This window comes from Xiphias gladius, chromosome 10 (assembly GCF_016859285.1).
Source record: "Xiphias gladius isolate SHS-SW01 ecotype Sanya breed wild chromosome 10, ASM1685928v1, whole genome shotgun sequence".
Classification (NCBI taxonomy): Eukaryota; Metazoa; Chordata; class Actinopteri; order Istiophoriformes; family Xiphiidae; genus Xiphias; species Xiphias gladius.
This window is the reverse complement of record NC_053409.1, coordinates 10,495,369-10,523,257: the sequence shown is the minus strand read 5'-3', so window position 1 is coordinate 10,523,257 and position 27,889 is coordinate 10,495,369. Positions and strand designations below refer to the sequence as shown.

At 42.3% G+C, this 27,889-nt stretch overlaps 2 protein-coding genes across 5 annotated transcripts in view; both read right to left on the bottom strand.

Moving 5' to 3' along the window:
• The window catches only part of LOC120795326 (palmitoyltransferase ZDHHC14-like), a 45,884-nt gene extending 40,368 nt beyond the window's left edge, over positions 1 to 5,516 (bottom strand). For 2 of the 3 annotated variants that reach the window (XM_040137160.1, XM_040137163.1), the window contains exons 1-2: positions 5,390 to 5,516; positions 4,426 to 4,720 (exon numbers count right to left, since the gene is read on the bottom strand). In XM_040137160.1, coding sequence (XP_039993094.1) covers positions 4,426 to 4,667 — 242 coding nt within the window. In that variant the 5' untranslated portion in view covers positions 4,668 to 4,720; positions 5,390 to 5,516. Of the gene's footprint in view, positions 1 to 4,425; positions 4,721 to 5,009; positions 5,367 to 5,389 lie in introns of those variants that run through there. The other variant, XM_040137161.1, reaches the window with a different exon arrangement.
• A 6,378-nt stretch (positions 5,517 to 11,894) lies between these two features.
• Positions 11,895 to 27,889, bottom strand: part of LOC120795643 (AT-rich interactive domain-containing protein 1B-like) — a 174,582-nt gene continuing 158,587 nt past the window's right edge. For both annotated transcript variants that reach the window (XM_040137714.1, XM_040137715.1), the window contains 11 exons: positions 26,788 to 26,982; positions 25,811 to 26,026; positions 24,331 to 24,559; positions 19,189 to 19,330; positions 18,558 to 18,727; positions 17,443 to 17,575; positions 17,139 to 17,258; positions 16,862 to 16,937; positions 15,870 to 16,602; positions 15,432 to 15,562; positions 11,895 to 15,038 (listed from right to left, as the gene is read on the bottom strand). In XM_040137714.1, coding sequence (XP_039993648.1) covers positions 13,209 to 15,038; positions 15,432 to 15,562; positions 15,870 to 16,602; positions 16,862 to 16,937; positions 17,139 to 17,258; positions 17,443 to 17,575; positions 18,558 to 18,727; positions 19,189 to 19,330; positions 24,331 to 24,559; positions 25,811 to 26,026; positions 26,788 to 26,982 — 3,975 coding nt within the window. In that variant the 3' untranslated portion in view covers positions 11,895 to 13,208. The remainder of the gene's footprint in view (positions 15,039 to 15,431; positions 15,563 to 15,869; positions 16,603 to 16,861; positions 16,938 to 17,138; positions 17,259 to 17,442; positions 17,576 to 18,557; positions 18,728 to 19,188; positions 19,331 to 24,330; positions 24,560 to 25,810; positions 26,027 to 26,787; positions 26,983 to 27,889) is intronic.

Here is a 27,889-nt window from a genome sequence, read left to right as displayed (position 1 = left end):
GTTTCCTCAGCAAGTGTGACATTAGGAGGGCCTTTTAATAAGCCTTAAGTGATCCTTTTTTATGCCTTTTCTGCCAACACCAGGTTGTTTATTGTATGATTGTTTTCTATTTCTCTTTTTGTGTGTTATGTTTTTACCATTTTAGGTGCAAGTAAAATACATGAATAAAAGTCAGTGACTATTATGCTTACTTCACAGCCAACCTTTGCCTCGTCTCCCTTATATGACAGTAAAGCTTAAGAACTCTTTCAAAAAATGCTGAGCTTTAGTTGATCCTAATCGCATACTTAAAGAGGTTTATGAAGGGTAGCGTGCCGGCCAAACACATGCACATTCAGGCAACCTCTCGCTCTTTATGTCAAAATCATGAGTAGTGCAGAATGCTGTCGAATGCAGATTCGCATTATGCAGTGACAGAATCGGTGTGAGCAGAAAGCAAGAAACTAACTACCCAATACATCCTAATTTAAAAAAGTAGTCATCCAAACACCTAATACACTTTTTACAAGTGGATTACTCATCAAGTCTTCAGATTTCCATGTAAATGAATTCAAGTTTGTATGTTTTTCTACGCAAACCATAAACCTGTTTGTCTTGTTTATAAACTTACACCATCTGATGGCATTCATGACAGGTTCACTGTGACTAACCACTCACCAAAGTGGCTCAAATTTTTCTTGATTTGAAAATCACAGTTTCAATCTCTCTGAAAGTCAATAGTGGGTTAGACAACTTCCAATAAATCAGGTTTGTCATAATAATTCTGGCACAGAAATGGCGGACTTTGCAATGAATTGCTCATCCCTAATATGTACATGCAGTGTCACCACTGTAAGATAAAAGGGGCAAGAACACTTCGATATGAACCCCAAATTGCTCCCAATGGTCAGGCCAGCAACTAGCTCACTGCCATCGGTATGTGAGCGTGTGTTTGAATAGGTGAATGAGATTTAAATAAAAGCGCTATATAAATGCAGCCATTTTCACCTCAGCAGTATAAATGTTCTTCAATAATTAACACCAGCACACATGTAGACAATTTTCACTGCTTAATGTTACAGCCCAGTCGCGACGACTAGTAAATTACATCTTACAGCTTTGTCCACATAAAAATTCTATTAAAACCAAAGTGTTTAGCCTTCTCTCTGCCCAAAACTGTACATGTTATGATCAATTTTCACATCAAACAAAACAGCCTAAAAGAACATCACTTCAAACATCTGCCTGAGTGAACTTTTACAAGGCATAAGGGAGAGAAGGCAACATGTGCAACAACAGCACACATGGATGTCTGGAGGGAGCCAGCAACAGAATAATAAACAGACCCAAGTCTGCTGGTCACTAACAGGGCTTATTGTGCATGGCTGAGCACCCCTTAGACAGAGACAAAGAAAACAAGCAAAAAGAAATACAGAGATGTAGCAAGATCTCTGCTGAATGTTCTGCGCATGTCTCCATCCCTAAACACTCACCATCTGTTGACTCTTTCTGGATTCCACTGATACAGACCAGGTGTGATCATACCACAGCCTAATTTGAAATACCATAATAGGATACAGAGGCCATTCAAAAGACAGAAGAAGCCCCTGCAAACTGAATGAGGAGCTGTTCTCCACTATGCTGACAACTGGCGAGTGGCGTTAGAAAAACACATCTAATCGAAACACATTACAGTTAATGACAAAAGAAGCCAATGTGCAGGTCTGCTGACTATCGCCCTGTCTGATAAATGTCTCCTTTCAGCTGATGGGAGTAGGGTGGGGGGAGACAGTGAGAGAGGAAAGTCAGGAGGACTTGGTCTGCTTGAGGGCATGGACAGCTGAGCAGGGCGGACAGTGCTAAGCTGAAAAGTGGCTTTGTGGTTGCAGTGTGTTCCTGAAAAAAATGTCCCCTGTAGTCACAACAAACAGGGGACAGTGCACTGGGCCCGGCTCCATTGACTGGTCACGGTGTATGAAATTAAGCTATCTGAGGGGGGAGAGGTATCATCAGGAAGCATCTGGCATCCTCCATGTGGGTGCTGGGGAACATCCAAGTTCATATATATATATATATATCTTTTTAAAATCATCTCTCCCGTAATAAAGAGGGTTGGAGGTTTAAGCCTGCAATGCCTTCTCTCGAACAGTATGCCCTTTGGTCATGGGTTATGTCTGTATCTCTGCTGAGGTGACAATGTATTGAAAGATGAAGTGGTCCAGGGGTCAATGCTGATAGATGTGTAGCATTCTGCCCGTGAAGGACTTGAAACACAGGGCCAACAAAAAAGTTAACTGGCAATGTTTTGTAACGGGACATATCAAACATTTGGTCAGCTTTTTTTGTAACCGACTAAAATGATTAGTTGATTATTATAAGTTGTTGATTAGATTATTTTTTTGGTCAATGAATTGATCAATTAACTTTCTACTTGTTTTAGCACTAGCTAACACATATCTCTAGAAAATAAAATTATAGTATACATCATAGCAAGTCATATCAAAATGTTCTAAATTATATCAGGACACAATGTTTTACACAGAAACACAGGAACACATAAAGTCACAGTTTTGTTTATAATAGTGGTTGTGTGCCAGACTATTCACAGGCCCTCAACGGCCACTTTATTAGGTTCACCTGTACAATTCAATGCAATCCAATACAACAGCCTTACGTATTATGTTTATTTTGAGGTCGTAGTTGGTGGTGGTGGTGTACTGGACTACAGTATATTTGAAGGTGTTTACAATATTTTGTCCACCCTATTTACATACACGAGGTGGCAGGCTATTAGAAACACTTTTCAATGCAACGCAGACCAATACACCACCACCACCCACTACGACCTCAGAAATAAACATAATGTAGAATTATCACCTTTTTGACAATCACAACAAAAACTGAACATGTATCAGCTTTATAAAAGTAGAATTCATGGCAGAGCTATTGTATTGTGCATGTGTATCTAATAAAGTGGCCAGTGAGTGTTTATCATGAAGCATGGACTATCTTTACAGTGCAGATACTGAACAGCAGCCATCAACCACTGCACATATTCTGCCTATTAAGCTCTCTCTGGCTCTGAAGCCCTTTACCCTGATAAAGATTGTCCAACTGAGCAACAAATTCCATGATGGAGCAGGATTCTTATCTAGTTTAGATGGGGTTTCTGAGATGATATATGCCAAAGCGATTAGTCAGGACTAATGAGGAAAGAGACAATGCACTCTCTCTGGCAGTACTCTCTAGTGCTGGCAGAGTTCAGGTCAGTGTCTGTGTCTACATTCTGTATCATGCACTTCAGTCACAGTGGGCCAAATTAGGATATACGGGATGAGGTGAAAATGATGGTCTGGATGCGGCAGTATGGAAAAGGACATGCTGTTTGCTAATTGCATGTTGTTTTACCAGTGGGCTCCTTGGGGGATAGTGAAACTGTGTTTAAGGGAGTGCAACTGGCAAACATTGGCATACAGTAACTGTATTGTCCACCCTAGACTAGAGCCAGGCCGATTTATTGGTCGATATTGGCCTATCACAGATATGTCAGTAAAACTGACGGCCTATATGCATATATGTTGTCTGATACGCACTGATATGACGCCCCCCCCCCAAAAAAGATTCTTGGAGTAATTTTGAAATAGTGTCATCATCTATCATCCAGCTAACAACGTAGCTACTTTCATAGCTTTTCAGTTGAGTGGAAGCTAATGCGTGAGCATCATAGTCCATCCTGACTATACATTATAACATTAATAGGAGTCTAACTAACGGTTAATGTTACATGTACTCACACCAAACTGTTTTGTTCAGGACTTGCAGTTTGGTATGCCCTCAAAACTGAACAATTTCAGTCATGCATTTACAAAAGTTCAAATTTATGTCAGGTTTTCCGGCAGATACACACATATACACACGTATATACCCACACACACGCGCACACACACACACTGGTCAGCTACAAATCAGCAACACTGGAACTGGTCAATTTCAATACCTCGCTCAAGGACATCTCAGCTGGCACAGGATACTGCCTCCCCCTATTTTAAACTGAATACATCATGCAAGGGCATATATAACCCATAAACAAATTAGAACAGAAGACTCACACCTTTTCAAATGAACCACAGAGCAGTTTCCATCAACAATGGCCCCTAGCAAAACACACCGCCTCTACTAAAGAGTTATATTTACCATACATTCTACAAACAGAGATGCCTCCGTCTAATCCCCAACCAGTTTATACTGACATCTCACTGAGCTCTGAAGAGATCACAGGAAATGCACCCACTCCAGAGTGATGCCTGTGACATAACTGACCTATATCTAAACTTCTTCTCTGACAGCTGAGCCCATGAAATGAAATCCATAATCCACAATGTCAGCGTGCTCAAGTAAAAAGCAGATGGGAGCACAAAGATTGGACATACTTTCAACAATACTTACTCAAAGGTGAAGAAAAGTCCACAAGTCACAAGAATAAGGACAAGGGTGAGGTAGAAAACCCCTGTCTGCTTGGCCATCATAATCCTCCCATCGCAGTAAAATTTATTCCGACCTGGGAAGGACTCCCACTTTCTCCTCTTTGGGTTCCTTTTCTTGTAAGGGGTCTCCATTGGTGTGGAGCTGCGAGTACTTATTTGGCTGTACTCGCACTCTCTCATGGACTCAGATAGCCCGAGATGCATCAAATGCTGATTAAAATCCCCACACCTGAATGAATCCCAGGGGAGATGCGCCCCTGTGAAGAAAATAAACCAGTTCAGTTAAGCAGACAGACTAAGTTCACCATTTTACAGACAAATGCCTGGAGTGCGTGCAAAGTGGAAAAAAGTTTATGAAAAGTGGAAGACACATTCCTGTTATTAATGATTTCCAGCTAACGCACATTTTACATTTGCGTAGTTTTCCAAAGACCTATCCGACCTTAAGTGAGTTCGGTAAAGCTACAATTAAAGGTAGAACAGCAGGTTTGACTAATCTAACGTTAGCTAACTTGGTGAATAACTTCACTAGCTGCTCATACATACCATAGCGTCACGTAAATAGCGCCTTTGTTAGCAAGCAACCTGGCTAACATCACACAGAAACTGATTATTAAATGTTGCTAAGGCTAACACGGCTAGCAAGTTGCTGAGATGACTGGTAAGTTAAGGTTAGCACGTTGGCCAACTTGTGCAATTAAGGGCTAGCTTGCTGCCCACTCACTTCACCCACACAACTACATGCTTCGATTTGGTTATTTTATTTCAACTCCCCCGCTCAAGAAGAGCTAAAATGATGAAAATGTTTGGATTGTGCTCTTCGGCTGCACTGCCAACCAACGTAACACTACAGACACCAAGGCTTCACATCCCGGCTGAGCTTGTCTGCCCTGCCGGCTGAGGCGACAGTTGACGCGCTGCTTTACCTTGGGAAAGTAACACTGCTCGTCGTGTTGGGGTGTAGTCACGTAGCTACTCCTTTCGTTTTACCCAGGTTTGTTACGAGCCGAGGATAATGCGAAGAACAGCATTTTTGGAAGTTTACAGGGTAAAAAAAAAGGTTTGAAATTGGTCGCCCGTCGCCGAAGGAGAACTTGGTCTAAAAACGGGAAGGGGAATCCAGAGAAAGACCACACGGCGGGGTGCTCTCAGAAAGCTCCAGCTACCTGACTGGCCGTTGCTCAGAGAAAAAACACTACGAGTGTTTGCGCACAACATAAACCAAGCAGGATGTTATAGCCATATCTCCACGTATTTCCCAGCAACAATCGGCGATTAAACATCAGAAATCTGCACCATTCCGCCGCTTTTTTTTTTTTTCTTTCTTGGAAAAAAAAAAGTTGCAGTATTCCCCAAGAAGCGTGTAGGCAGGCCAGTCGACAACCCTCCGCTCAGTGTGTCCCCGTCCACACACGGTGCTGCCGCCCTCGCAAACAACAAACATCAACACTGGGGCCGAGCGGGAGCCGAGCAGAGCCTCCCATCCTGCTCCTCCCTCTCCGACCGTGGCTGGAATCACTACTGAGGAGGTCCAAGGGGAGGACGGGCTATTAAAGGGGTTCCCAAACCGTGGTCCACGGACCTCCAGGCGTCCGGTGAATGTGCGAGTGGGTGGTGTAGGGAGGTCCCCCATTAGCAGGGGCGTGTCCAGGGAGGAGCCTGTGGTGACACCGGGGTTCACGGTAACTGAACACCAAAGTGAGGCATGAATGCACTCTTGCCAGTAATGGAATCTTTTTATTTATGGTCTTGATAGTTCTTGAAAATTATTATTTCAAAAACTAATGCCATCTGCTTGATCTTTTAAAGCTGACAAAACTCATCAGTCAATCACGCCGCTGCAGTGGGTGACACGTTTCCTTTTTTCCCCCCAAAGCTATGTTTATTGGCTTCTGTTCATTCTGAATAAAACATAACACCTCTGAACATTTACAAAAAACCCCATTCTCCCTCATTACCATAAAATGAATGTGGGCACTGTAGTTTATTTTGAGTGAATCCCACACAGTCTGTTCTGTGCAGTAAATAGTCACTAGTGCACCAAATCCCAAATCCACCTGAGACAATCCCCAACAAATATATACTATCTAAAATAAAAATATATAGAGCTATAAATAAAATACAACTATAAAATGCTTTTTTTTTTTTTTTTGATTGGTGGGCAGGTCCAGGTCCATAGTCAGGGCTCACACACTAGGTCACGCAGTTGTCCCCTAGTTACCCTGCTACTACTTGCTGAGAACTACGGTGCCCAGCTGTCTTAGTGCATTAAATATGAATATAATTAAATATACTCAGGACCCATTTTAAAAGTCTTATGTCTTCAATAGGATAAATTGGAAATGGGGTAAAGAAGTACTGGGGGAAGTCATAAAGTACTGAGAGACCAACTCATGACACATTCACGTCATGTGGGAGCTAAGGCAATGATGGGAAAGTGTCCAATGTTTACCGCTTTTGAGCGTTCACATCATCGGACAACTCAAAACTGTGGCTGCCAGTCTTCTTGTGCTATTGCTTCCCACTCATTACTGCAGAGTCCAGGTGTCTTAATCAGTAAACACTAAAAAAATAAAATAGAAAGACACGAACATTCGCTACTTTTCCACAAAGAGTGTTATACTACCTGGCAAGCAAATTGTTTGATAAAAGCCTATTAATGGCTATTGTACATCAGTGTAATTTGAACAAAGTGTAATAACGGAGTTGGATTTTTGAGGGTTAAAAATTTGTTCAATATAGTAATTTCAGCATTTAACTACCTTTAACAACAGATTTTGCTAGCACTTCCGAGCTTTTTAGTAACAAGCTGGATATATTGGAGCTTTCAGAAAAATTTCCACCATCCCAGTCGTAAATACAACTTGGATGTGGAGACAAATTCGATTTACAAGTGGGAAACTGGCAATTACAATAACTATGATATGACATGAATGCGGCATCAGAAAAGGTTTTCCCTGTGGCCAACTGTGGTACTGCAACAAAAACAATCCCCTGCAGTCTAAAAAGGATTTTCCCCACAGACTACCATGTCTGTAAAGCTGTTGACAGGACACCTGAGACTTCAAACAAGGTCAGCTCATATTGAATTTATTATGAATTTTTTGAACGTGAAGATTTAATATATGTAAAACTTTCCCAGAATCAAAAGAAGCTGCTTTTCATGAATGTGTTGTAATGTTAGTTACATGCCTGTGGGATGCGTGGACCGGGCCAGGGAAAGAGACGTTATGTGCAGAGAGTCACAAATTACTGAAGAAAACAAAGGTGTTCATTTCAATAAATGAGCACCATCTCCAAAGTCCAATATCCTATTCTTATAATACATCCACGATCTTGACCCCTTAACTAGTCCGGAAACCCCACTAATTCCAGGAGGTCCTTAGAAAAATGAAAGGTAAGTCAATTTTACACTTTAGGTAGAAGTCAGGACAGTGAAATATTGTGTGACTATATTTAACTGCCCCCCGCAAACTGCAAAAAGTTTCATGCATGTTATTTCACATTTGGAGATAAGTACAGTTGGACATTTATAGGTATAATGCCTAGAAACAAAGGCTTAGCAGTGAGGTTGAGCACTGAATGGATCAACATGATTCAGGACGATGACAAAATGCCTAAAGAGACTGACAAGACAAACGTGACTGACACTAAATTGTTCAATAAATGGGGGCACTATTTGTCATATTAAGTGTGTTTCTACTGAAAACAGACATGCGGTAATGTCTTCTCATACATGCCAAGTGTAGTTCTCTGATGATGCAGTTTCCTGTTTAGCCCGATTAGTACAGATGATTGCATCATTGGCCCACAGTTCCTCTGTCATCTGTCTTCATCTTAACACCTATGCACATGCACACACACCTCCTCATCTAGCTCTGAAGTCACCCAAGCGGTTTAGCTCATTCACTCCCACAGCCGCACAATAATCCACTCCTCTGAAATTAAGTCTGGCTGCATTTCATGTTATGTGAAAGGACTGAAATATTCAGACTCAAACATCACACAAAGAGGGAGAACATTTACTCTCACTGTCCTTTTAAGCTCTGCCAATGCATTTGTTCTATGAAAGGAGATTGGAAGAATTCAGGCATATTGATCTAACTTATCAGATTGGAAATGGAGCATCACCCATCTGACACATACAAACACAAACACACACACATATACAAACTATATTACTTCATATACCGAGCTTGCTGAGGATATAGCACTTCTAAGGAGGTAGCCATGCACAGTACTGTAAGCTGTTACCAATTAAAGCTGTGTCATGCATTTGCAAACTGACCGAGAGCATGAATGGCTGCCCCTGTTGGGCGTTTGAAGCTACTGAGTGAAACATGTTTCACGTAATGTGTTGGAAAGCTGTGGATGTCTTTAATGGCTGCTAATGATCTGTAAGCCCTCCAGACTAATTCCTTAACTATGGGGCTTGTTAAGCAGCGGGACGACACGTGGCCGAAGCCTTGTTTGTGCTGGGGAATGGGTGGACATGATAGGGCCTTCGAAATCCGGATCCAAGAACAACATGGGCCTGAATCACATCCTGCCGAGGCCTCATCCAGGCAATATTGTTTCGTTTAGAAAGCTGGACAGGATGAAAGAATGTAGTGAAATTAAAGCTTCATCAAGAGGTCATTGTACTCTCTAGGGGCAAAATGATCAGATGCAGCCTGATTTAGTAAACACACAGTACAGACCACCACTACCACACATTTATTGTGACACACCACTGGCAAGGTCAGTGTAGTCTCTTTTGTTTTTACCCAATACTCATTCATCTACCTACGTCAGCGGTGAGAGGCGGCAGGGCCGGGTACCCAGGCCAGCAGTAGCCAGTGAAGGGCCCCGCTTCCTCTCATCCACTACATCCATCCTGTCAGAGCCCGATGACTCAGCTTCTCAGAGGCACAGGAGTGTGGGAGGTTTTCTCCGGCGGTTGGCTGCCTACGTGAAACACATCCTCCATCGTCAAAAAAGTACACAACCCACTTTCCCTCCGAACTCTAAATGACAGGCTGAAATTGAAAACACTCAGAGGTATGTGGGCTAAGTTTCTGTTTATAATGTGCAGGTGCATAGATGTAAAAACAATACAGCTGAAGTTAAGATGCCAAGACGTACTCAAAAGCATATGAGTCATTTCTTTCTCCACAGAAACATTAGTTGGAAATCAATCAAACTATCAGCCACCACTCAGGCATGGTCTAATTAATTTTAAGGTGTCGGTAAGAATTTAATAAGATGAAAATGACTGATGGTGCCTCTCTGCAGCCAAGCAACCCAACTAACAATCATTCCTGGAAACGCAGCCTGTGATGAAACTGTTTATTGCCTATGTTGTCAACCTCAGGAATGCTATTATCATCCGCAGCTTAAAATAGGGCTCAATATTATGCCCACATTTCCCCTGTTAAAGGCAGGGAGAGAGAAAGACGTCGAATTCCCACCAAATAAGAAGTAACAATTCTGTGAAAATAACAACCTGAGGATTCTACTCAAAGATGAGATAAATAGAAAGTGGGAGAGTAGGATGAATCGATGCTAGAAAACTTACTCAAGCTGAAGGGTGTGTAGCAGACAGTAGTATAGTATAGAGACAGTAGAGACTAAAACAACTTGTATGCCTTCATTAAATGAGAGACCCATGAGCCCGGGCAAACAGCTGTCAGCAACATGTTTAGAGAAATAATGATAATTATAATAATAATAATAATACATAGACTGGAGATTCAATTCTAAGAGCAATTTGTAAAGTGAATATGACAGTGTGCTATGAATTTATCAAAAATAATTATATCTTTGATTTTATATTGGGGGATTGGTAGCATGGCCAAGGCTAAATATAATCAAGTCATGTGATTTCACTTTAAAATTTTGAATCAAATATAACAAAAGAAGAAAAATATTTATAAAAGGGTGCCGCTAGTATTCAAATATGATTCTTCATTGAAGTGGATATATAGCAGGTCAAAGCTTTCTATAATTTATCATGGAGAACATACATATTGTGAACTTAAGGCTCAGTAAAAGAGGAACACAGGGAATTGATGTGAGTTCATTTGGGACACACAAAAAAAAATCTTACACACTTAATAGACACTGAATATAATAGCACAAAACTACATACAGAGAAAGCATGTTATAAAATATGTAGATTTACCACTATGAACTATAACCAAAGATGAAAAGGGAAACAAACAGAGCAGAAAACTTACAAAATCACCAATAAGTTTGTGAGATCAAGTCGACTGAATGTACTCTAGGGATGTGGTATGTGTTGTAAGCATCACTTACTATCGTTTTTCACTATAGCTCTATCTCAAAAATCTCGATTTCTTCTCACCTAGAGCATGAGTCCCTTAAGAGTGTCAGGCTGCCATGCGGACGTGAGGAGGAAGGGTACCGATCACTCTACATGCCGAGACTGGGGGTGGAAAGATCACTGACCTCTTTCTAAATGACAAAATTGTGAAAACTGATGCTCTGGTTTGGGGTCCCATGAGAACAGCAATGAAAGCGCTGCGGTTCAGTCCCAGACCGCAGCATGAACACACCAGGAATATAGCAGTATCATGTGAACAATAAATGGGTTGACCAGCTCATATTTACATTCCTATGAAAATCTGCGTATGTACTGTTCAAAGTAGCTGTATTTTATGCCTCTCTTACAAAGAATGACAGATGCATCCACTGCCCTTACTTTTGAGTATCAAATAAACTGACTAATATGAAACTACGGATATCACCAGGAATGAATCACGAAGTCTCTAAACTGGAAGGAAGTTTGTGTACCTGCAGTGGCTTCAGAAATCCATCAACAAACTGAGAGTGGTTGTAAGGCCTGTAAAATTCTTTCCTCTGTCATCCATCAAACCGGTGTCCTTCTGTGGCTGTATTTCTCACAGTGTGACCAAAGTTTCCCATTACACACATGGTCACAGAGTTGCTGCAATATCTCTTCTTTTTTTTGGGTCTCAAGGCTCAACCTTTATCAGCAGATTAGATGATAATGCAAGGCAGTCTGTGGTAAGTTGGGAAAGAGCTGGTGTTTCATCTGCAGCAGCAATGCTGATAATTATTATATAGAAAATATTACTGTCAGAATCACTGCTGATATGTTCCAAAAATAAAACGATGTATATGATGTAGTAATACAGCTGACCTGTTGGTCTCCTAGTGATCTTTAGACATGAAAATAAAAAGTGAGGTTCATGGATGGGAAACATTTTGAATATGCAGAGACCTCTGAGGCGACACCTGAGAAGCAGCCAGCTTTATCTTTAAACTGAAATATTTGCAGGATTTCAGTCATTGTACATTTTAACTGTAGAGAGGGAGGAATCAGTTGTGACTGTGATCAAATCATTTTGAATGAAATCAACAAAATGCAGGCCACGTAAGCAGTTGATGTTTGTTTTATTGGCCTAAGATTGTCTGGACATAATGCAACGTCTCCGGTGCTTAACGATGTTCATCGTACATTTATTTGTGACATGTGCAGCACAGAGTATAAATGTGTATACTGAATAAAAGAGACATGGAGTCATACGAAAAAAGGCAAATTTTACAATGAGCTTTCAGGACATTTTGAAGGATCTTTTCAGACTTTTCTTTTAGAGCATTATCTAGATTCAAAAATATGCCCATTGACATGAATGGAGGACAGAAACAGACAGATATGTGGTTTCTTATGCAACCTCGCCTAGATATCCTCTCACCCTGGCACTTCCACGTTTGATTACCAAAGCGATTGTTTTCTCAGCTATAATACAATGCATACAGGAGTTTTTACATTGAAACATCAGTTACATCTGCCATGTTCAAATATTTGACCCCATTAACAAAATATGTATAATAACAATAACAAATTTTACCAACAATAAAAGCATTTGTTATAATAGTCGGAAAGTCCCATCTCTTGCTATGCTTGATAGAGACTGAAAGAATCATGTGGCTCCATTGTACAACGGTTTATATACACAGTGATGAAAAAATACAGACATAACACAAGTGCTTAGGAAACACAAAGTTCATTTGTGAAAGTTGTTGAGGCTATGATTGATAAATTAGACACTTCTTTAGACAGATGCGCTTCTCTCCTGTTGATTGGCTGGTGCAATGCTGCCTCCTCATGGCCTAAAGCACACACTGCAGGTGTCTTTAAGGATGTACATCTTCTTCTTGATCTCAAAACGGATAACTTGCTCTAGTCCTATTGCACAATTTATCTTCCAGCGATGGAGACATATACATTTCAATTTAAAAAGTCAGTGCTTTTTCCCCCACAACTGTTGGCAAAAAAGTTCAAACTACTGTACAGTGTCACATTTTAAATAAATACTCTCCATTAACAAAATGTTGATGAGTATATTAGCATTTATAAAACTGAAAAACATCTCAATGACTCATCGACTCAAAAGGAACCACGTAATTCAGCACCAAATTCTGGTGGCAGCTTTGGCTGAAAAAGTAAACAAACGAAAACAAATGCCAAACAAAATATTAAACGTAGCAATCCAACACCAGCAGGTATTAAATATTTGTATTAAAATGAGCTTTCAAATCCCAAACCCACTTTTTTAACAGGGCCCAGAAGCTATACATATATAGATATTTTGTTTATGTGGATACTTCTTTTAAAAAAACAAACATTTTCTGTCATTTTGATAAATAAAAATAGAAAACCACAGAAATATCTTGTCCACCTCAGGGTCTGCTGCGCGAGACCTGCCTCTCCTCCTGTCATAATTTCCCTAAGTGAAAGAGAACTTGGCAAATAATGGCCAACACTCCCACGCTGAGCACCGAGGAAATGGAGATGTCTAATAATCTGCTTTCGTACAGCACAAACTCTGTCTTGTTCTCCTCCACTTTAGCCATGGCCAACAGGCCTTTAGCTGCTCTGCACATCATGTTTATGCTCGGCGGGTCCATAGGGGGGTGCCCCATGTGCAGTAAGCTGTGAGGGTTCTGCTGGTACTGCGCCATGCTAACACCATCCTCCAAGAAACCTACCAGATTACCCACGCTGCCCTTCTGCATGGCTATGGCACGTGCCGCTGTTGGGTCTCCTTGTGCCAGGTGGGACAGGACAGCCACTGCCATCTCCCTGTACACCTGGGCCTTCCTCTGACCCACGTAACGGACCAAGACAGTGAAGAGTTTCTCCTGTCGGCTGAAAGGTGGCGTAGCTAGCAGGAGGTCAACGTTGCCGTCCTGGATGCTCAGCTTGCAGAGGCACTCCAGCACCAGCCTTTGAGGAGTGAGCTGGGAGTGGGATGCCGCTGATGGGAAGGGGTCCTGGGCCTCAGCTGAAGGGCACACCATCCAGTGGAGCAGGCCATCCAGGATGGGGAGGCAGATAGTGTCTGAATAGGTGGAGAGATCCAGCTGCCCAGAGATGTTGGCCAGTGTGACCATGGCATTCTCCCTGAGCAGACTCAGACACTCCCACCACCATTCCTCTTTGCTACTTGACAGTCCCTGCTCTTGCTGTTCGTCTCTCTGGTAGCTAGGGGGCGACCTGTTCCTCTCCGGGTGCCTGTGGTGCAGCAGGAGCAGCCTGCCCAGAAGAAGAACCAGAGCAGGGTGGCGTGACATATCCGAGTCGTTCCCCGGGATGAAGGACAGGCTCCGGACGATGTTGGAGATGCAGAGGCACCGCTTGGACAGCGAGTCCTGCCAGGCAGATGTTGTGGAGAGCGGAGCCTCGTCCAGGTAGCGAGGCTCATCCTCCAGCAAGGTGATGTGGTCCTGCTCCCCATCCGGATGTACCCTGAAGGGGTAGGATGGCAAAGAGCGTGCAGGGTGGGCATAAGAGAGGGCCTCAACCCGAGCACACAAAACATCATCAATAGTAGCGGTGATATGTTTCAGTGGTTGTTTCTTTCCATCCTCCATCTTGTTTTCCTGTTTGTTCTCTTTTCTTATCTTCTCATCCGCCCTGGCAGGTGATGCACTACAGGGTTCAAAGTGTGTCTGAATGTGTGTGGTGGAGTCGCCTCCACCAGCCTGCCAGTGTAGCAGCCCACTGGTGAACTCAGTGATGTAACCTAAGTGCTCTGTCATGTCTTCAATCAGGTCCTCCTTGTGAACGATCTTGATTGGGAGCTTATCGTGTTTGCTGGCTTGTTTCGGTTTAGGTTCTAGCTCTGTGACAGGCTGGTCAATCGATTCCTTTTTACTCTCTGCGCCTTCTTCACTCTCTTCTTCTTTCTTCTCTTCTTTCTCTCTTTCCTCTTTAGTCTTGTCCTCCTTCTTTCCGCTCGCCTCAGGCTCCTCCTTTTCACCGTTCACCACGGTTGACTCTGGCTCTGCGGCGCCAGATTGAGCTTCCTCCATGACGCCTCCTACTTGCTCCACCTGCATCTCTACTCCTGGGGCTGACTCAGATTCAGGTTGGACAGTGGAGTCGGTTTCCTGGTCAGGGGTGGGTTCTTCTTTCTGGTTAGAAGCAGGCTCTAAAAGGCTTTTATGAGCCACAGTCCCCACCTCAAACTCTTCCAGGATGCCAAAGATCTCGATCAGACAGCGGCGGAAGTACTCCACGATGAGCTCGAGGAATCCAGGCAACTGCTCAGACAGAGATTACATATTATCAGTGTCAACAATTCAAGTAGAAGGAAATCAGACATGCGGTGACAAGTAGTCCCACACAGTGAATGCCAAGCCATTATTTACAATCTATGGAGATAATTTTTCATTCTAATCACTTTTTCTCAAGTAGCGATTATATCTTGAATCTTTTGGACTATGTAAACAAATAGGAATGGCATAATGTTCTTCTGAATATTTTCTACTCATTAAATTTTATAGATCCTCACTACAACAGAAAAGGTTTCTCTAGAAGATCAGATTTAAATAGTGACACTCACTGTAAGTCATACTGTCAAAGCATGCTCTAGTGGGCTACACGAATCTCTTCTGTCAGTCAGCAGTGAGATGTAGTCATCAAATTGGTTTTACCTGGGAGAGGTTAAAGGAGGCCACGGTGCTGTCGTCGTACAGCAGGATGTTGATGGTGTCTAGAGCCCATGTGCTCTCTGCCAGCAGGCCAGACTTCAGAGACATCATGACCCGCCAAGCCTCAGGCGTTCCTGGGATTAAGTCAGTGGGATTTTTTTGGAACCAGGAAGAGAGAAAAAAAAAGTGCTGATCAGACTTTGTCCAAATGATAAAGGGGACATTGAACAGAGTAGATCATTGTGATTCCTTTCATAAAATTAGCAGTAAATTATCTGTAGAGCTATGGCAGTGATAAAATTGTGTTTTCTAGAGCAAGAAAATACTATAAATCCAAGACTTTTCAAGTTAAATGCACAACTAACAGTGCATCTTCCAAAGAGCCTTACCGCCCCTCATAACCCTATTAAAAACTCATGAAATAATGGGCCTCCATCTCACCAGTGTCCTTGGAGATAAGCTTGCGTCGGGGCTTGAGGATGGGCATGGTGGCCTCCACTGATCCTGGCGGGTAGTTGAGGTCCCTCCTCAGGTTGGGAGGAAACTGACCCATGGATCCACTGCCCTGTGAGCCCATCATGGCCATCCCAGGCTTAGGCATCTTCATGGCTGACATGAACGGTACTTTGCTGGGTGACATCCGAGAGTCCAAGGAACGCTGGAAGGCCCCTGGGCTGGGTGCTCTGGGCAGGTGGTTGGCCATGGATGAGGAGCTAGAATAAGACGATGGCTGGCGTGAAGACAGGGGAGGCATGCCGCCTGATGACATGTAGGGGGACTGACGGTGCCACTGCTCCTGCCCGGGCCTCCCGTCCATGTCATCTCTGCCAATTGAGCCATAAGGCGGCATTTGAGATGGCGGCCCCTGTCGGTTGGGGTAGGGAAAGCCGAGGTCTGTCCTGGATGGCCACATGTTGGGCCCATCGGCAGCGTGGTTAGGAGTGGGGCCCCCACCCATCAAACTGTGCTGGCTCTGTCCTGACGGGGCCATGCGGTCGCGAGGGTAGGGGTAGGGGAACTGTCCCTGTATGGCTCTGTGTTCAGGGCCTGAGTACCCACCACCGTAGTGGTTGTACATGTCCTGCTGCTGGTTGGCATACTGCATGGCATACATGTCGCTCTCATGTCTCTTGGGTGGGGGGCCATACATACCTTCCATAGGCCGTTTGTAGCCCTGTTGAGGCAAAGGTGACGGTAGTTAGGGTTTTTTTTTTGTTTATAATTTTACTATCACAGACAAGGCAGATTAATTCTCATCATTTCTTTAGAATTGCTTTAGTGATGTTATGTGTAATATCTAAAGGTGCATTCCAAAGTAGCAAAATGTTAGAGGGATTAGTACATGAAGTCAGAGTGAACACTGTAAAGCTACTGTATTTCCATTTTACAGTTAGAGATGAACAGTGCTGAGTATGTACAGAGCTGCCTCTCACCTGCTGTTGTGGGTACATCCCAGATGGATGCATCCCATATGGCATGCCAGGATACTGCTGACTGTAGCCATCGTGTCTGATATAGAGGAGAGGAGGGGGAAGAAATATATCACTCACTGATTTAAAAAATGGTCAGCAAAGCTACAGACATAAATATTAATAAATAACTTTTTTTTCTGACTTTGTGCACAACTGGATTCTGCACACAGACACACACACACGCACGCACGCACGCACGCACGCACGCACGCACGCACACACACCCACAGGTGCTTACCTCTGCTGTGAAGGGTATCTGCTGGGAGAGTACATGCTGCCTTCACTGTTGGAAGGGCCCAGGCTGTTCTGACTCCCAGGGGGACCCATGCTCCCCTCCATCCCCATCACATGGTCTGTTCTGAGGATCAAACAAAAGGGAAATCGTCATAGAGCTGATAATACATCACTGACATAACTTCTGTTATAAACACACAGATAGGTACATAAAATAAAAACACTACAGTAGGCCTCAGGGCTCATGCTAGAATTATGCCAAAGCAATAATAGGTTCACCACCCTCCTCTTTAGGCTTGTGTGCCTACCTCCTGTCAAAGCCCGGCCCGTATGGATACTGTGACCTTTGGCTCATGCTCAGGGCAGATGGGGGTCGACCATACATGTCCTGCATACCACCACTAGGCATCTGGCCTGGCATGTAGGGATCAGCTCCTGCCACTGTGGAGGAAGATGGAGAAGGAGGTAAATTCATGTCAAAATATCAACAACGTGAACAAAATGGATAAAAAAAAAAAACACAAGCTAAAATATTTGTCTAACTATGACTGTCCTGGAAAAATGCAACAGAGGCTTAAACTTGCTCCTTTAATTGCATGAACCATGTCTTCTCCTAAACAGCAGGTGGCAGCATTCCTCTACGAGTAATCACCCTGTTCCATGAGTAAACCTATTGTTCTGAGGCTGCAACTGTTGTTATGCAGCTAACATCCACCATATTATTCATTCAGACTCCATTCTCTTCAGCCTTCAGAGGAGCCACCATCCTTTCTAAAACTACTGTTTGTTCTGAAAACCAAGCCACATGAGTCGGTCAAAACAGGTGCTTCTCGGCAGGGTGGAAACGATGAAAGGTTGAAAAAGAGGAGGATGAAAAGGAAGAACAAAGTTAGGATGAGACGAAGGCTACACGAACATCAGACGAGCTGGTGTGTTTTCGATAAAGGGATATGTGGTGTAACAAACAGTTCTCGTCTCCTTTCATAGTTCTAGTAGTAAAACATACACACATCAGTCTTGATCTGAGACAACATGGTGACTAGACAATGAATTAGATCAACGAGACGGACGAGACAGACGAGACAGACAAAAGAATAATGGCTTTGGGATACACTGTCCAACGAGACAGATGAAAGAATAATGGCTTTGGGATACATGAGTCATTTTGACAAAGAGCTACGTAAGTTCATATTAAGTTTATAGATGAAGTTTCAAATTCCAATATCCTCATTTATAGGCCATGCGCAGGTTTATATCACAAAATAAAACAGTTGATTAAAATGGAATTTTTTGGGGTTTTTTTGCAACACAGCAAAACAACAGCTTATTCAAATAAGTCAAAACATATTCTGCGAAACTGGGGGAAACCGGCCCAGGATTTGGCGTTTGGGTGAAAGGGTGTCACAGCATGTGCCTCACTCACTCTTCCTCATCCCGGCGAAGGGGTCCTTGGCATCATACTGCATCCTCATCATCATGTCAGGCATGCTGAGGCCCTGCTGGTAAGGAGCTGAGTGGGGCAGGGAGGCAGCACGCTTCTGGAAGGCTGGGTCGCTCACCTCTGAGAAGGGGTCCTGTATGCTTACACTACTCCTGGACAAGGTGAGGAGAGAGAGAAGGAGGAAATGTGTTAGAGGTGCAGATCAGGGATTGGATGCACTGAAAAATATTGAAACAATGTACTGTGAAGGAGCTCTATTTTACACGTAATGCTTTTATTTTTGAAAAAATTGTTCATTTTATCATTTTTGATTATTTAAATTATGGATGCTTCATTTTGATATGAATTACATCAGATATTAAATATAGGAGTACTATGCCATTAATCAACAGACAATCCTTGTTTATACATAAGGAGCAAGTTGTGCTGACGGACACGAATATCACACTGAAACTAAAAAAAGTAAATTCATTTTACAAAATTAGGAACTACCACTAGTACTGTAGTTGCAGAAGTGGTAGAGACCGGAGCATTATTAATATTAGTAGTAATAGCAGCAGAATCACTAGTAGCAGTAGTACTGCAGTGGTTTTGCAGTATGTCTGTGTTGTACCTGTTGGGGGGCAGTGGCGTGACCTGTCCCAGAGGGGTGGTAGTGGGTGTGGGGGGTTTCAGATCCCCTGCTGCCTCTGCAGTAGAGCTGCTGCCAGAGGACTGGGGCGTCTGTGGACCTTGGAGGGAGCCGCCTGAATTTGCTGGGAGACAGAGGTAGCCTTGTTATTCTTAGGGCTAAACGATTCATGAAAATTCACGGTAAAAACTTTAACACATTCAGAACGCTGGGTTTCCCTACGTCTTCAGATATGAGTTTGAAGCTGATTTGAGTTCGAGCGGCCATACTGGGCTTTCGGTGCAGCAAGGGGCTGTATTAGGGAGATAACTCTGGACTTAAGGCCAAAGCACTAACAGTGATGCTCTATATTAGAAGTGAGGCTCAGCAAACAGCTGATGTAAGGGTTGAGAAGATGGGAATGGAGGGACTGCTAAAGAGGGGCCAACGGAGGAAGAGGAGAGCAGGCAGGAGCAGAGGACACAGCAAAGAGAAGGGAAGGACTTCTCAGAGGGAACTGCCCACTCGGGTAGTTGCAGCACAGCTCTTGGTTTAGAAGCTGTTTGAAGATGGTTCAGCTGGCTTTATTTTTAGGTCTGCCATTGAGTTGATGAGGGGTTCATGTGGAGGGCTGAGCCGGGGGGGCATGGATATATTTGATGAAAATATAGTCTATATATCTACCATTAGGGTAGAATCAAATTACTTACAAGCTAATACATTATCAAACATCCCCTAAATATAAGTGAGGACCTTGAAAAAGCTTGTGCTGATGATCTCCTCCTAGTGAAAATACTTGTCCTCACACAGAGACTGCAAACTGAGGTTAAAATTGGGTTAGTGTGCTCCCTTGTTATGACACTACATTTCTGTGAATTTCTCAGTTCAGATGACTAGAAAATTATAGGGGTGTAGAGCTACAAGAGCCCACCACACAAAGAACCCCCAGCCAGATAAAACCAAGGGATGAAAATTCCCAGAAGCAGGTTTGATGGAAAATGTGGACCGTTCCGGCTAAAAGAACAAAGACAGAGAAAGAGAGAATATGAAAGTATCCTAATGAGCATTTAGCGTAAGAAGGCTTTCTCTGGAACAGCCTCAGTGGCCTTTCCCTACGCAGCACGTTTCCAAAGGAAAAAAAGGAAGAAAGAAAGAAAGACTTAAGCTTTAAAAATTCATGCTAATTCTGAATTATTCAATGATACCCCCTGCTTCTACATCATAGGAGATGGAGAGAAAGAGAAAGAGAGAGAGAGGGAGAGATGGTTATCCCATGATGATGAGGAGCGATAGGAGAGAGGGCAAATAAGGGGCAGGGAGCAGTCTTGACTTCCTGGGACATTCCCACTTCAGACAAATATGAATGCGCACACACATGCACACGTGGAGAAGTGCAAACAATGGTGGAGTTAGCCAAGTTTAAGAGGTTCGCAATTCCTCAAGAGCAGGAGGGTAGAAAGACGGACACATAATACGGAGAGGGTAGGGGTATGAAGATGGAGGGGGAGGTGGAGGAGAGCGTGAACTTAAGTGCCCTCTGTTCCACATTTAGAGAGAGAAAAGAATGGCAGAGGAGGCGATGAGGGGGAAAAAAAAGTGTTTGTGCAAGAGGCATGTGGCTGACAATTGATGTGTGTGCGCATGAGAGCCAGTGCGTGTGTGTGTGTCAGCCGGTGACATAATCCAGACGGGTGGTAGTGGTTAAGGGAAGGGGGGGAGGGGGAAAGAAAAAAAAAAAAAAAAGTCAGTCAGCTGAACCAGTTTTGTGAATGAAAGGTGATGGCGAGGTCGCGTTTGTTTACGTTCTACATTCCAGTTCTCATTAATCACTCCCCACACCCCACCACCACCACTACATGCACACAATACACACACACACACACTCTCCCCACCCCGCCATCCCCTGCCCGCCTGCCGGACAAGCTCCCTCAGTGACATCATTGGGCTGTCAGTCTATATATAGGCTAGCAGGGTGTCAGTAGGGCAACTTTGAAGCAGGCAAGCATAGATAGCAGATCAAGACCGAGGTATACAAAGACTTTTTTTTCCTGGCATGTGAACCTGCAGTATTGAGCTTTTTTCGTAACTGAATCTACCCTAAACAGCCAGAGTTTTAGAATTGTGTTGGGTAAGTACAGTAACAAAGCAAAGTCTGTGGACAAAAAGTGTCCATCATTCAAGTAATTTTGTATATGTAGTTTTTAAATCCTACTTTTTATAAATATTATGAAAGTATGTATTGATTTCATTAAATGTAATTACTTTAATGTATCGCAAGCAACAAGAAAATTACACATCTCAATAAAATTATCTAAGCAAGTTAATCTATATTAGAAACAGGTAAACATCACATCATTTTTAAACACATTGAATATTTTAAGATTGAGTATAAATTTAAATTCAGTCCTAAAGGAGTTTTTGGTTTGTTCTTTTAAACAATTTAGGTTATCTTTGTAATTTGGGGCCATAATAACATAGCAACATTGCGAAGAGAAGGTTGGATAGGGCAAGAAACACAAGCAGTCAGATAATCAGACAAGTTGTAAACAGGCCAAAAGTAGCCACATTATTTTCTACCACTGTATTGGGAGGGAAAAACTTAAGTGAGTGCACCTGAAATGTCAGCAATAATTAGGGTTAAAAAATATTGCTTCCCTGGAATACATCACTCCTTTCCTGGGATGCCTGGTATTTCGCACAATTATGAAGTTTGATTTTCAAAACAAAACTGACTAATTAAATCATAAAACTAAGTTTTCCTCTAATTTTCCGATGTTCACACTCATTAGATTATGTGGCAATATTTTAGAGTGGAGTCAGAAAAATTACATTTGCCAACCACACAGAATCATTTGATGGATTCAGCCACAGCAATAATCCCTCATTGTACAGGCCATGGCTGATTCTTACACTGTTTGGGGTCGTTTGGTTGATAATTTTACTGTATGCCTTTGTTTTCTCTTTCAAAGAAGTTTAGCTAACCTGAGGGTTTATTAAAATCCTGTATTATTGTCTGAGTGCTCCTGTTTCTTGTTAGTGATGTTGCTATTTTCCCCGATCTATGCGGTTAACTCAGTGAGTCAAATTTTAAGAATAATGACCACAATATGAAAGTAAGGCTCAGACTGTAACTGGAATTTCCCTTTAAAATGGGTATTTTTTGCACTGTATGCATTCTGTAGAACTTGTGAAATAACATTGCAGAGGAAACATGGCTTTAGGATTACAATACTGAAGGGGTTCAGCTCTCATGAGGACCATCCATTCTTACATATGCAGAAGATAATGCAAATATGCAGGAGATATTACTTCAATCAAGTGTTGCAGCATAAGACGTTTACGGTTGACTGCTGCATATCCAAAAAGCAGCACAAACATCACAAGTATTGACCTTTTTATATTTCAATATATATGGGGCTATCTCTGATTGCATGTACCGTGGTTCCATCAGGTGATGTGAGCAAAATGAGATTTCCGTGAAATTGAGGTGTTTAGATTCCCTTGAATAGGAGAGAGGGGGCTGAGTTATGAATTATAGTGTTATGAGTGAGAGGGAACATGCATTCATTTATGTGTGTTTATATACGTGTGTGTGTTGCTCATGTGTATTGTATGTGCAGTATGTGTATGTGCATGTGCGTGTCTATGCAAATGAAGGCAGATGCTCTTTTCCAACCACCAGGAAAAGCAGTCTGCAGTGTCTCAGGCAGGTGAAGTGCTCTGATGTTCTATTTAAGAGGCAGGGTCACTTATCTCATCTCCACTGCAAATTAGAGACGTGACCTTACTGCTCTGTATCGCTCCAACTCTTTCCTTCTCCTCTCCTGATCCACACATCATAATTGCGCACAGAGACACACAGTGCGAACAGGTAATACACACAAACAAAAAGCACCCTTCGTGCTACGGTGCTGCACCAAAACAATGTAACTTAACCTCTAAAGCACTGTAATCAAATAAAGGCGAGTGGTGAGGTACAAGTGGCGATCGTATCGTATCTCACCTTCATTAAACTAAGAATCATCTCATCAAAACAGTGTTATCGTTCACTCATCTCTTAGGGTTTCGAGTTCTGTTCATGTAATCACACAGCATCCCTGTATGCTATTTTAATAATAATTGTGATACTTACTGTCTGGCAACAGTTCTTTAAGTTTTAAAGTGACTATTCAGCCAAATTACAAAAAAAAAAAAAAAAAAAAAAAAGCTAGAGTGGTTTCCACCATGTAAATCATTTTGAGGTTTTTCATGTTGAATGCTGGGAGTGCTAATAACTAATTACCATTGAGCCACATTATAGTGTGGTGTGTGTGTGTGTGTGTGTGGGAAGGGGGGGGGTCAGTCTATTGTCTCTTATACAATATCTAATCTTAATATCATTGCAGTGTTTTAATTATCTGTGAAATAAGGATGTAAGAGATTCAGAACCAAAAAAACAATGTCAACAATAAAAACTTCACTCTCATGATACCCCCTCCGTTTCGATATTTCTTAAAACCTCAGGAAGAAAACTGGTTGTTCTAATGCACTCTTGGGAAGCCAAACGGGAGGGTTTGATTGACGCAAGATATTTTTAAAGTTTTTATGTTAAGATAATATAACCCTTTTAGTTTGATTTTGGCAGGTTTGGCTAATTTATCTAATGTGCACAGCACCTAACATAACATTGCTTAGACTAAAAACGTTACCTTTTGTTCCTTTGATAAATCAACCTGAAAAAGCCAATTAGCTACAAAATCAACTGCAACTGTTTGTTTAGGACAAATGAGCAGATTCTTTTAAAACTACAACTTTGGCTGTCACCAAAACCTACAATGGGGAACAATTTTACAAAACCTGCTAATTAATATTTTCTATGAATCTGCACTTATAATAAACAGTATTTGACGAATATTTCTGCCAGTCCCCAGTTGTTCCAAGATGCTAGAGTAGCCGCTAAACCCACAGGAAGGTTTTTTGTGACAGAGCTGCAAAGCCTTTATTGTGGTACTGTTGTATGCCACAATGTCATGAATGCAGATCACCATTTCTCTGATGCTTCCTGACACCTGTAGTTTGATCAGCAGCACCTGTTGTTTGGCTGCTGACAGATGGGAGAGTGGAGTCGTGAAAAACGCAGTGAACTAGTCTCTTATCAGCACTTACCAGGTGAGGGCGGCTGGATCTTGACCTGCTTCCTGTTGTCCCCTCCAGCCATGCTGCTGCTGCTGCTGCTGCTGCTGCTGTCTGCCGGCGGCTCTTCTCCCCTCTCCATCTTACACTCATAGGCGAACAGATACTGGATGTACTGCTTCTTGAGGGAGCTGGCGGAGCTGCTCGATGTACCAACGTTCAGGGTGGTGGACAGCTCCCGCCACTTCTTGTTCTTGTTTACCTGAGTGGTTGGGGGTTGGGAGAATGACAAAAACATTATGACTGGCACTGATCTCATGAGATTTTAGGGTAAACAGTAACTTATTTTTGCTCATGTCCTCTCTATATATGGTAATGTATTCCAGTACTATCAGCCACACACTTGTCATTTTGCCTGGAGTATGGTAGACCACAGCCTGCTGAATTTAATCAGAATAATCAACTCCATGGCTGGGCATTTAATGTTTTTATACTTACTATAACCACAGAGTTGTTGTAGGTCATTCGTGAGTATTGCACATCATTTTCACATTGCTGTTTTTAATCTAACAGCAAGAAAACACTACTGGACATGGCAAAAGGTATGTGGACACCGCTGACCACATACTTTTAATCTGGGCCTGTTTTGTATGGTTTGGGCTATGTTCCTCAATTCCACTTAATCCCACAACCCACAAAATACAATCATACTTTAGACAATGCACTTCCAACTTTATGGCATCAGTTTCAGGAGGGTGATTTCCAGTTTCAACTTGACAGTGACGCCGGGCTCAAAGTGAGGCATAAAGAAATTATTTTCCAGATCTTGGTGTGGAAGAACTTGACTGGCCTGAACAGAGACCTGCCCTCAGCCCCATCAAGCACTTTTGGGATGAACTGGAGCGCCACCTGCGAGCCAGGCCTTATTGCCAGACATCTGAGTCTGACCTCACAGATGCTCTCATGGCTGAACTGGTGCAAATAACTGCAGCCAGTTTCCAAAATCTTGTGGAAAGCCACTACAGAAGAGAGGAGGCTGTTAAAGTAGCAGATTAACACCTGGGGTTTTGGATGAGTGATGTTCGAGTGTCCACATACTTGTGATCATGTGTGTATGTTATCTCCTTTTTTCTCTTGGCTTTCTGTAGATCTCGCCAATGTTAACACATAAAGCTTTATTTGTTTTGGATATGTTTTTTTTTTTTATCACATAGGTTTTGACACACATGGAATTTTTGCTTAGAACTTTTGTCTTGTTCTCCAAGATTTATTTTCAAGTACCTCATTGTCTTGAGCACATCTCTCAACATTTACAAGCACACCATATGCCATGCTGCTGGAGCGCAGACTGCTGAAGAATACTAAACAGCCAATGCACATGATTGGAGTGAAATGATTTTACTGCATGTGAGGTTATGTGCTCCTCAAAATACTCTTTTAAATTCTGCTACATGTCCGTTAGCTCTAACATTCTCCCGTCACATCAACTTGAAGCATGTTCCCTAAACATTACCATGGCGAGTCCTCCTATCTCTCGAACAGCCATGTAGAGCTTCCAGAGATCCAGTGGCTTCTTGCCCACAGCCGGCAGCTGGGCAACAGGTGTGCCCCTCTCCTCCATGAAGGTCAGGTATCGCTCCACCCAGCCCCGCCTCTCCGGCTCCACACCCAGCTCATAAAGGCGTGTAATTCGCTCCCCACTGAGGGAGGAGGAGTTAGGGTTGGCTTTCTAGCGAGGGATAGAGAAAGAAAATAAGAAGAGGGGAAAAAACTGGGTTATTATAGTGGGACTTAAACTTAATAATGTGACCTTTTTTATACTATCTAAATGTTAATATCAATCTTATTTGTTATCATAATAATAAATGGTAGACTATATTGGGTAGAGTACATATATGTGAGCACAACAATGAAGTTGTTTTTCTCCACTTTTCATTCATATCCTATATCTGACATGAGTGGTGCATTCATAGACGGTGTATTCTATATATAGTTTATTCTATGGTTTATTTTTGTTATCCTATTGCTGTTTTCTGCTACAAGAACCCACTCTCCTCACGGGGATCATTAAAGTTTCATCCCATATTTACATATTCTGAAGTAGGCCCTTGGTTGAATGACCAAGCAAATATAAACACTTCTTTAGAGCATTTTGTTCAGTGCGCAGTCTGTGTTTATTTCAAAGTTCATTCACTGCACACTCATGTCCCTCATGTTCAAAAGTTTAAACCCACACAGCAACGTCTGGCTACAGTCCACATTACTGAAGAGTTTTGTGGTCTAAGAACAAGCTTTTGATCAAGTAATTACACAATAATCCTCAACTCGTACACAAATCAATCAAACTAACAGGTTTTACTGACATTATTTTCCATAAAGGGAAATTCCCTTAAGTTCCTCCGTCTTTTTGTCTAAATATCAATGTAATTCCCTTAATTTATCAGTAGATTCACACATCCAACCACAAGAGTTTGAGTCTCTAGTTCTTACGGGGCTGGAGGGGGTCTTGAGTGGCCAAGGGGGGCTGCTGATGCTATCGCTGTCGTCTCCGTGGTAGGACGACAGGCTGGCCGGGCTGGGGGAGAGGGGTGAGGGGACGGGCAGGGCACCGCCTGGCGTGGCTGGCTGAGACGCACACTGCTGGGAGCCACTGCTACTGTTATTGTTGCTGTAGCTGTCCTGTAGCTGGTAAAGAGAGAGGGCAAAGGACTTTAATTGTCTTTGGATAAAAAGCTCCATCACTGTTATTTTCTCTCACCCACCTCCTCAGTATCAGTATGACACAATGGTGTGTTCTACCACTATCCACACAACAACACTGAGGCCATAACCGCAAGGCAACAGCAGACAACCCAAAATGATTCAATGTGTTCGTGCATGGTCGTACAATTTTTATGTCTGTATGCTTTTGTTATAATGCATATTTTGGGATCCAGAGGTAAAAAGGACAATAAGTACTATACTTAAGTTGAATTTTGAAGTACTTCTATTGTACTTGGCTATTTCTTTGTTGTGATCTTAGCAGCAATAGTTACTAATTTTTAATTTTTTAGAATTCAATTTTTATCTTAAATATAGAACCAGTTACAAAATATGGTACTTTGTTATAGATTCAAATGCTCTTCTTACCCTTATATAACTAAGAGTATATAAAGCAGTAAAATTAGTTCCACCTCAACCAGCTTAAATCAGCTTTGTCAAAATTCTGCTTATGCTTGAAAGCATCAGTAATAATACACAAATAATAACAACACTCTATAAAAGGCAACTCTGCATAGTGACTACTTTTAGTTTTGATACTTCAGTATGTTCTACTGATAATACTTCAGCAATTTTACTAAGTTTAACTTACATTTTTAACGCTGGACTTTTACTGTACCTGCAATACAGTATATTTACATTCTGATACTGATACTTACTATTGATACTATTTAAGTAAAGAAACTGAATACCACTACGAAATTCTAGACCCAGTTAGATACAAAGACTAGTGGTACCAGTACTGGTATTGTGTCTAAGTCTACATAAATAAATGCATGTGTTTGTGTATGTGTGTAAGCTGAATAATAATACTTAAAATTAATGCAGATCA